The sequence below is a fragment of the Dryobates pubescens genome, chromosome 18 (assembly GCF_014839835.1).
Source record: "Dryobates pubescens isolate bDryPub1 chromosome 18, bDryPub1.pri, whole genome shotgun sequence".
In the NCBI taxonomy this organism is placed as follows: domain Eukaryota; kingdom Metazoa; phylum Chordata; class Aves; order Piciformes; family Picidae; genus Dryobates; species Dryobates pubescens.
The window spans coordinates 14180829-14191773 of record NC_071629.1 but is presented as its reverse complement, the minus strand read 5'-3'; the positions used below and the strand labels follow the sequence as shown (position 1 = coordinate 14191773).

The window sequence follows — 10945 nt, the reverse complement described above, 5'->3', positions numbered from 1 at the left end:
AAGGGACCTGCAGGTGTGAGGGGTGGCATTAAAGCCCTTCTGCAGGATCTGGGAACAAAATACTTGCCAACATCAAAATTCATAAAGAATTTACTGTAAACCTCTTTGTAAAGGTTGGTGTCATCTCCCACGTGGGACACTGTAAAGGGAGAATTCAGCACTGCTGAATCCCACCCAAGTGGTTGCTTTCAGCAGGAATTTGCTGGGTTTGGTTTTGCTTCAACAGTTACAACTTTGGCTGCATTTTGGGTGGCACAGGGAGCTGGCAGCAATGCTCAGTGGTGTTTTCATGTGGACACATTCACGTGTCCATGAGAAGAACAGACTCCTCATCCAGCTGTTACCCACCAGCTGCTGCTCTGTGCAGTGAAAGCAAAATGGAGACACAACTGCTTGAAGGCTTTTACAGGGCTGTGAGATGGACCCTACAGCCTGTAATGAGGTCTATCTGCTCTAGTGGTGGTGTTGGACCAGCCTCAGATGCTGCCCTCTTCCTGCTAGGGAAGTTTTAGAGGAAAACACATTTGCAATGCTTCAACCATAGAGACTTTCTCCTAACAGAAGGAAAAGCCAAAACATTATGTGATTCTGTGTATATGTCTGGGACCTCAGCTTGTGTAGCTTCCCTGTGCTTCAATGTTACAGCAGTCGGATGAAAAACTTCTCCTAAAGAGAAGGAAAAGTTGGCTGGTGCAGGACATTGCTGTGGCCCTGCAAAACACCCTGCTGGGCCCTTCACCCTCCAGTGCTGTTTTGCACACAGAAAGGCACAGGTCTGAAAGCACCACAGCAGACGACCTTGGGTACCTGATCCAAAGGGTGATGTCTTCTACAACCCAACAGTCAAGATTCAGCCTGTACTTGGGGGTTTGGTTGAAACTCTCCAAGCAGGGGAGCCCTCTGCAGGTCCAAGTCTAGCTTCAGCTCCATCCAGAAAGCTTTACAATCACAAAGGTGCTGCAAGGAAATAAAGTGAGGTTACTGAATGCTCCCCTTAAGAGAGAAGACACAGAGTACACTGAGGGTATAATCTGGATTACCTGGCATCTCAGTGTAATTCATTAACCACATATGTGGGTGGGAGACAAGATAGTTGGGACATGTGCTGAAAGTAATCAATGGGCAAACATCAAACATGGGTGCCATGTGCTACTGCTTCTCCAGGTTCTACAGGCACCTGGAGACATGGAAAGGCAGGAACAGTGCTATGCTCAAGAGGGATGGGGGGACACAGCACCATGGGAAAAGCACTTTCTGTGGCTGAAACTGCCAAATGCAATCCCTGGTGATCCCACTTTTTAAGGTAAAGACAAAACACAACCTGCAGTCAGGGAGTTGTGGGATTGTAGGGAGGAACTTACCCCAGAGCACGAAGTCATGCAAAATGAACTATAAAATCTTGTTTCCAAAGCAAGTAAGTGTTTCAGAGTTAATGGAAAATAGTGAGGATGGAGTCTTGTGCCTGCTGCTGGCTGAGTTTGAGAAAGACCTGCAAAGCCAACTTAACTGAGGAGTCTCAGGATCTTCCCTCACCATTACCAAAAAGCATTTAGCACCAAAGTGCCCATGACCAGAAGTGTGGCAGATCACCACATGAGAGACATGGCAAGCTGACGTGTGCACTAACAAGCAACGAGAAGAACCCATGGGAAGGAAAACCACACATCGTGCAAGAGCTGTTGTCCCTGAGTCAGGCACTGATTAATGCCCCATCTACCAGTGCTGTTCCACAGTCAATGTCTCAAATAGCTTCCATGCACACCAGACATGAAACACAAAGCCAAGGTGCTGAGATCGGGGCGGGGGGGGGGTTGAAAGGGGCTGAGCACAGACTCGAGGAGTGATCCCACATCCCCCTGTACTTACCTTCCCCACAGAGCCCCTCACCCTTCTCCCCATATTAGGCCTCAGCCCTTTCCCAACACATTCCTTCAGTCACCACCTCATCACTGGGCACAGCAGATACAAGAGCTGCCACTGGATGAAAAATGGCTTCCATGTGCCTGCTGTGCGGTAGCTGTCTGTGTAGAGGTGACCCAGGGCCCTGCACAGAAGGATGAACTACTCAACCCATATGTCCACAGCAGACCAGGAGCTTCTCTACACCTTTCACATCCCAGAGGATGAACTCTGCATCCCACATGCTCACAGCAGATCAGGAGCTTCTCCAGGCCCTTCACTGTAAAGCACCCAGCCTGTGATCACTGAACGAAAAGTCTGAGCACACCTGAGACCCAAACCTGAGGCCACAGCTTGCCCTCAACCTTTCACAGCAGCACAGCTATCCTAAAGACTTGCTTAGGTGGAGTGCTGCTGGTGCTCTGGGATGCATCTCCAGAGTACATTCTACAGCTGGGAGGATGCACACAGGGTTATTTCAACATCAGAGCAGGTCTGAAAAGGAAATTCAGATGCTGCATGCTTTCATGGCCGATGCTTGGACTAGATGACCTTTAAAGGTTCCTTCCAACCCAAACCATTCTATGCTGCAACACCAGCATTTTTCCAAACATCTCCAGCTGGGAACATTTAGGACATCTGTCTTTCCATAATGTTGAAAATTTACTCAAAACTCTTTTTGCTTGAACTGATTAATTTTATTTACCCTGCTCAGAGTGCTTCTGCTTTTAAGGTCAGGACAAAGCAACCCACAGGTTTAGCATTTAGTACACACCACCTCAAAACACCTATGTTCAGTGTTGGAGCACCTTTCAGGCCTGCTCTGTAGGGGGGGGTGTCATCTCAGGACACTCCCCAGGCAAACACAAACAGCCAACATCCAGCCTCCACCATGTGCCAGAGCCTCCCAGTGCCCTCTATCAAAGTTTTAATCAAGTTACTGAGGTATTTAAAACCACGGTGCTCACATTTGTAGCACAATTTGATGCTTTCCACACCAGTCACAATTTCCATGGCAGCTGCCCTTTCTCAGCTAACAGCAAGACCAGCAGCACCTCCCCAAGCAGACCCACCCAGGGCTGTAACCTGGCTGCAGCACTGGACAGGAGCCACAGCTTTAAGGTTTAAAACACAATGTCATGCCATTTTTTGGTTAGGTTTTTTTGCCCAACAAGTGGGATATAATAGCTAAGAAAGGAAGCAGTAAAATGATGAGTTTGAAATAGCCAAACAAGTCACTCTAATTTGACCAAGCAGAACTTCACTCTTAATTTATCATCACTGAGTGAGAACTCACTCTTGATTTTTAAGACAGATTGGCTGCAGAAACTGCAGTTAATTGATCTGACTGGAAAACCTAGACCACAAGTGCTTCCTCCGAATGAAATTAAAGGCTACATCCAGCACTGGGCACCTCACTGCAGGGAATAAGAGGAGAGCTTGAACTCCCAGTTCTCCAAAGACAGGTTCTCAGCCCACAACCCTGTGGAGTTAATGCTGTATGATGAATGCAGCACAAGGCACATGGATGGATTTTGGTCACTTTATTAAATGAGATATTAAATAGTTTAAGATTCAACTACTAAACAGCACTTTGAATGGTGAAAACACAGATAGTATATCGTCATACTTGAATGCTTCTTCTCTTTAAAAACACATTTCCAGTCCTTATATATATTACAAAAACAGCCTTATAGGAAGAGGGGACACCTTTTCTATAGTACTTGGGATATTTAATACAGAACTGAAAAGCCATCTAATAGAAACAAAGGCAAGTCTTCACAGCTGTATGATTTCAGCAGCCAAAGCTGGTTGATGGACTGAAACATTACTATACAACTGGGACAAAACATATACAATATCACAATACTAAGCAAAAACGCTTTACATCCAAAGGAATAAACAGGTTACAAAATGTGGAGAATTTAGCAGGCAAAACTGTATTACAAGCAACATTTTTATTCGTCATCTTAAGCCATTTTATCTAGTTAAAACATCTAAAACAAATATAAAAATGAGCCTTTTATTATCTTATTGACGTATGTTCTGTCCTTAAATATTGGTTAAAGCTTGATGTTATACTCAAAGCACGTCGTTATGCAGCTAAAATGTCAAGTGAGAAACGGGTATGCAAAGTGGTCCGAGTTTAATTTCAACGCTTAGGTCGGCTCTCTGCGTATGCGTTAGTCGTCTGTTACCCAGAGGTTTGTCCAGAATGGGGGGGTGGGGGTGGGGGAAAGTGCCTCTAAATGTTGCCTAAAACTTCCACATTTAAGTCTCTGAGTTACTGCAAAACTCCATTGAACATTCCCAGGTTTGGTAGAAAGAATTTCTCTTACTCACGACACGTAGGCGCATCGGTGAGAGTTGCCCAGAGTACATTTGCCTTCCAATGTTTGTCTCAAAAGTCTCATGTTTTGTTTCTTCTAGTGTGAACAGGTCTCTCCTTGTTCCCCTTCTCTCAAATTAAACTGAACTGTAGAGCTGGCAAAGCACTAGAACACACTGAGGTTCTCCTGTGGTATCTTGTAACAAAAAGAGTCCAAGACAGAACTTGTTAGCTGGTTCTGCAACAACCAGATCACAAACCAAGTGTCAAGCACAAAAGCAAATACCACCAAAGATTTGTGTATTTAGATGCAAAACCCACTTGTCCTCTCAGGGCAAGAACTCAAAACACCTGCAAAAAACCTTCCAGGAACCAGAACAAATTCCATTCATGTCAGAAGAGTCCAGCAGTACCTGGAGCCAATGCCTCCATCCGCCTGCTTCTCCAGAGTTCTCTGTAGTCGATACACCGTTGCCTCAAACGTTCCTCTCACTTTTACCCCCAAACTAGAATTTATTTATTTTTTTTAAATTATTTTTTTTAATTATTTTTTTGGAGAGGTGGGGGAAGAATCACCCAAACTATACTCAAAGAAAAGCCCTATTTATATATAATTAGATCTTCACAAGCACAAAAACTGTGGGTAAAGAGAGTTCTAATGGTATCAAAGCAACCAGAAATTGGTTGACTGTTGACCAGAAATGGTCTATAGCAAGAGAAAAAAGAAAACCAAAATAAACAAAGAAACCCAAGCCCTCCATGTACTAAATCCTGTCTTCACACAAATGACAGGGAGCAGGGAGGAGTGTGGAACAAAAAACTCATTTTACCTAATAGAGGAAAAGGGTTTTCACTATTCTGGCAGCTCTGGGAGTTGCTACAGCACTTTCTTTATACGGATTTTAAATCAGCGGTGGTTCTGCCATTGTATAAAGATGTTTTCTTGACAGGGCTTGACCCTGGACATCACCACCACTTTAACCCCCCAAATACTAGGAATTTAATTTCTTGGCCTGTCTCCCATTGCCGGCAACGGGAAGAGACAGTAGCACCAGCATTAAGGAGTTAACAGAAATGTGCTTTGTACTGGACTCCCCATAAAGTAAATCAGCGTGTGAAGGAAATACATCTCCACCTCTGGGATCACCCTTTGTTGTTCCATCACATAAAACTGAAAACAAAATATGGCAGAGGACTGGGGAAGCACCATCACCTCCCCAGGTTACTGTTTAAGGCTGTACACACAGTTTTGATGTCACTGCATGACTCAGAAGTTTCAGAGCAGTAGTATTTAAGAATATTGCACTCAATTCTGTTTCAAAAAAGTATTTTAAGTTCCTGTTTCTTTCAGTATAGATGACAGCGCACGAGTCCAGACCTCAGTCAAAAGGAAACTAGGCTATTTCCCTTAGAATATTCCTACTAATATCAATAAATGGGTAGGCAAAAAAGTATTCCATAATTTGAGGAATCAACTCTAATCAAGAACTCAGCTGTTTCCAATTCACGTGTGGCAAACTGAAGCATACAGAGCTGTGGTCCTTCCTAAGCTGCTCCCATCTGCTGACAGCTTCACAGCTACTAAAAGCAAGCGTAGGAGTTTAGACAGGAAACCTGTGGAGATGCTACTGTTATGGGAGGACTTGTTTTCACTGAAAACAACTTGTTATCTCCTGTACTCAACATATGTAAGAAGATTCTAGGCAACATCACTGACAGCAGGGAGAACATTATGTCCTATTTAAACAAAGCTGAAACACTAATATGGAACATGGCATTTAAGGGGACCAAACTATTTATTTTTAATTATTTTTTTTTTTACAGTTGAGTTCTGTTAAGCCATTGATTCCTAAAAAAATAAAAGTTCTTTCTCTGATTTTAACAATCCTTTAGGCTATTAGTGCAAAATCACATTGATTTCCCTTGGGAAGGCCCTGGATTTTTGCCTCGCATTGGGGGTGGTGCTCGTTGTAATGGTGGTGGCTGCAAACCACCAGACACTGACTGATACATTCCTCTCATATCTATCTGTTGGTAGTTGGAAGGATTCATGATCAAATTTGGAGGCTTTGGCATCATGAGATGACTCATTGCTGCTTGCTGGTAAGACATCTGCTGCTGTTGCTGCTGATTGTACTGCTGCTGTAGTCTTCTGTTCATGAGTATCCTCTGAACACAACTGATCAACTGTGAAGGGAAAGCAGAGATGCCGTGAGTGCCTGACCCGCCTCAGCACCCCAAGTATCAAGTTCAGAGCTCAAATCAATTTGTTAGGGACAGCATGGCTGAAGGAAAAAAGCACTGTTTTTATCACCAGCACTAACGTGATGGCATTCACAAGCTGATTACTGCAGAAACCATTTAGTAACACCATTTGGGGCTATGTTCTCTCATTGACTGGGAGTCTCCTTCAAAAAGGCTGATGAGTGCAACCCTACGCACGGCACAAGAACCATCCCCTCAGGTTCACATACACTGTTACACAATGTCAGCAAACACACATTCTTCAGGTACTTATTTATGTACCTAAAATACATTATGAACACACACACACACACAAAGTCCATCCATCAAACATGGACAGCCAATCAAATACATATTAGATGTTTTACCATCTGTTGTTTAGTGAGGACATCATTGTAGATGGCTTCTCTGCGCTTGACATCAAGCTCCTGGCTTGCCTGCCTGCTCAGTGCCAGGGCCTGTACTTGGCTTTCTGTGAGTGTTACATTTTCTTTCCACTAAAAAGGGAAAAAAAACCCAAAACTTTATTGGCACATTTTGACAACAGCATAATGGTAACTGAGGTCTTGCATCTGTTCAGATCAGAGCTGCATCACAAATTAAAACACAGCCCAATTTCCAGTCAATCTAAAATGATACTTCACCAGAATCAGAACTGTGAGTTATTACTTCTTCAGACTCCTAATAAAGGTACTACACCTGCAGATTACTGGGAGCAAATGAGAAATGTGGCAGCCCAAGATAGACAAGTAAGGACAAGCTACAGGAAATGCATCATGTTTGTGTTTGATTATTATTCTTATTTGTAGAAGATCAAGATTTTCATAGCATGGCAAATAATGATGACTCTAAACTGCTAGTCCTCTAAGGCTCTGTCATATCTCAACAGCATCAAGGGTAAATGCAACCTGCAGAGATAAAAGTCAATACAAATTGGAAAGTATATTCACTAATAACAGTTAACCTGCTGAATGGCCACATACATCAGTAATTTCTTTGCCTGATAACGTTTAACCTTTTCCCACCTCCTAATCCAACTCCACAGTCACCCATTTCACTCACTATGGTTGAAATGATGTCTTCAAGGGGCTGGATTCTCGCTGCAGTTACGCTGTTGGTTGCTTCCACAACCTTCTCTCTTCCTTGATTAATAAGGTCCTGAGAAAACAACAGAAAATTAATTATAAAGCACATAGAACACATTCCTTTGCCAACCTTTTCCAAATTTTCTTCATCTTTGCCTTGTGTACAGAGATATTAATTACTTTTTTCTCTCAATTTGCCCAAGTCAATGGCACCAAGTTTCCACACTCCTGAATTTCAGCACAGAGTAACTGAAGTGTGTAGAAATCTGTCAATTTGTACAGTGGGCAGTGTTTATACAATACTATTTTTGTACCCAAATGTTTTCAGATCATCACTGCAGTGCTACATTTCTACCCAGGCAAATCTTCTGCCACAATGACATTGCTGATGTTACAATTTCAACTCATTCTCTGGGCTCAAAATGACATCCACCATGGTAAATGATCTTTTTTAGCACAATCCTGGCAAATATGCTGCATTATTCAACACAGGTCTCCTTGATCTGCACACTTTGTTAAAAGCTTTCAATTCTTTTACACAGACTCATCAGACACTAGTAGGGTACCATCAGACAACTGTGCTTCAGCTCCTGCACATCACAGCCTGGCATGTTACTAGGAAGAAATGCTCCCAGCTACTTCAGCTAAGATGGGAAAAGAAGAGCTGGGTTAACTGAGGAACAGACCATGTGTTCCTCTATCCCATTCCTCCTCAGGCAGGAGGAAGAAGCCTAGATGTGGTAATGACATTAGCTTTGACTTGTCACAGAGGGGCTTATAGCTACACAGACACATTACATGACCTGGATTGCTACTTACCTCCAGTTGTTGATTGCTCATAGCTGACAGAGCACCCAAATTGAAAGGAATATATGGTGTTTGGGAGCTGAAGTTTGTGGGAAGCATGTTGGTCCCAGTTGGCATGTTGAAACGCATCGTCAAGCCCTTAAAAAATACAAAATGCATTTATATTTGGAAAACTCTGGTAATTTATGGTCTTCTAGAACAACCCATGAAATACCAATCAAACTTTTAGATCCTTTCTGGAAGGTGCTTATGTTAGTGGGATTGCTGCAAAAAAATTTGAACTCAATTGTGTACTTTAAATGGAGGTAGATATGCCCCTCATTGGTAAAAGAGAGGCTTTACAAAGGACACTAGCAGAGTTTTGTTACAAAACAGGAACAAAAAAATGGGTGCAAAAAGGATAAAGCAACTTTTAAATCAAAGTAGCAAAGAAAATACACAAAAAGGACCAGCACTGGGAAGGCAAACAAGACACAGTATCTCTATTTCTCATGTGTCAAAATTTGCTTTCTATAATCATTTTTTGGCAAGATAATTAATTTCCCCAGAACGAAGTGAACAGGTAAGTAGTACTTAAATCTGGAGAGGTTTGTTCTCATGTGTGTAAACCTGATTAGATAACTTTACCTTCTTTTCTGCTTCATATTCTGCCCATGCTGCCTTCCTTTCCTCTTCAGTGAGTTCCTCTTCCTCCTTATGGTCCAGGAGTGAATCATGTTCGTGATACCCAACAATATACTCTTTATTGATCTGCAGCAGTTCTGCCAGAATCGTGTCCTGTTCAAATGAAGAGAAGACAAAACGAGAAGTCACTCTGCAGCAATACTCCAATATTGACTCTTTGTTCATGCCTAACTTACTCCTTGGACTCAACCTCATAAATAGCAGCTCAGAGCACTTCACAGTGAAACAAAATTAAAGAATAATTCGATAGCCCAATCTTCCTCAGAGGGAGGGTAATGGCTTAACAATCTGTTAGCAAGATGACAGTCCAATCACTTAATGAACCACAGGAATGCACTCAGATTCCACAACAACAAACACAGTTTAAGGACCTAAAAAGAAAGGAATGTGCTCAATGATTTTTCCTTTGCTTAGGCTGGATACCTGAGAGGACCCACCAATAATCTGCATCTATAAGATATAAAGGGCACCTTTACTGGATTTAAAACACTAAGTAGTACTTTGGTACATCAACTGGACATCAGAATTCGACAGAAAAGGCTGTTTGCTTAAAAGTTCAGATAGATGCTGAAATAAAAAGCCACCCCCATCCACTGGACAAGGAAAGATCAAATCATTCCCATGAATTGCACTTGATCAGAAGGCTGCAATTTAGCCCTCTATATTCCACAATGCTTGACTGCTTTTAAGGTTCACCAAAATATTTACAATATACTTTATAATGGCAAACCATTGTGAAGGTTTAGTTTGCAGGCATACTAACATTTTATACACATACAAAATATCTCTCTCTGTATATATACACACACACACACACACGTGTTTGATGATTTTAAAGTTGGTTTTCAACCAAAATGATTCTCTGACACTACATACAGCTCAGCATTCAGTCGAAGATTCATGATACAAACCATTATCTCCCTGCACTTCTGGATTGCCTCTGAAATGAATTACAGTCAATACACTGAATATGTTGTGGAATTATATGAATACCTACAGACCCAGTCCCCATCACACCCTCTTCTCCTTTAGGCATTTGTACCAACAGAAATATGAACTGTCCTACCATGACATTTTATAATCTAGATGGAACAACTATTGGAAAGAGTGGCTTGTACCCACAAGCAGATTTTTGGAACAACACTGGGAGCTGCATGTGGAAGTCCTGGAAGACCAGTGGTTTTGCCACAGCAGCCACAGAAAGTTGTTTGCTTCTCTGTGTGTTTACAGCTCTATTATGTTGACCAATTATGTAAGCTAGTCTCTGTTTCATCCTTCTGCTAGCTTGTTTCCCTAAACTGGAATCAATGATTTCATCACCTGCTCCTCAACAATATTCAATATAATACCTTCACAACTAACAGGCACAAGGAAGAAGTAACAGTATTTTGGGGTGCTAGGAGAGAAGGCAGAGACAGAAAAGGGATGCAATAACAGGATACAACAAAAACATCTAGAAGTAGTGGGTGAAGAAATCAAGACGACATTACCAAAGCCAGCTAAGACAAATGAAGCACTCTGAGCATGCCATAGCTGTACATCAGTGCGTGGAGGGGTCCTGGACATGCATATGCATTCATTTCCATGGCAACACTATTATTGAAAACAATACTGGACTATAATCCACACTCAGCCAACACAGTCTTCGAAATGTGGTTTAAATTACATCCAACTGTGTGTTTGCTTTTCTTTGTTTAAACTTTATTTTGCATTAACTTTAATGATGGAGCTTGAAAACTGAGGTATGAAAGGTGCTGCTCCACTTTGCTCCTTTAATTTTACAATGGAAAGTAAATAAATTTACCTTACATATCAAACAAACAAAAAAGCATAAGTATTTCCATTTGTTAAGCTCATTGATAGAACAATGATTATCAATTAGTTTAGAAGCTTTAAG

General features: G+C 42.0%; 1 protein-coding gene across 2 annotated transcripts in view; it reads right to left on the bottom strand.

Moving 5' to 3' along the window:
* Nucleotides 1-4755: 4755 nt before the first annotated feature.
* Nucleotides 4756-10945, bottom strand: part of ATRX (ATRX chromatin remodeler) — an 84053-nt gene continuing 77863 nt past the window's right edge. For both annotated transcript variants that reach the window (XM_054169460.1, XM_054169461.1), the window contains 5 exons: nucleotides 8992-9141; nucleotides 8377-8502; nucleotides 7535-7630; nucleotides 6841-6969; nucleotides 4756-6415 (listed from right to left, as the gene is read on the bottom strand). In XM_054169460.1, the coding sequence (XP_054025435.1) occupies nucleotides 6137-6415; nucleotides 6841-6969; nucleotides 7535-7630; nucleotides 8377-8502; nucleotides 8992-9141 (780 nt within the window). In that variant the 3' untranslated portion in view covers nucleotides 4756-6136. The remainder of the gene's footprint in view (nucleotides 6416-6840; nucleotides 6970-7534; nucleotides 7631-8376; nucleotides 8503-8991; nucleotides 9142-10945) is intronic.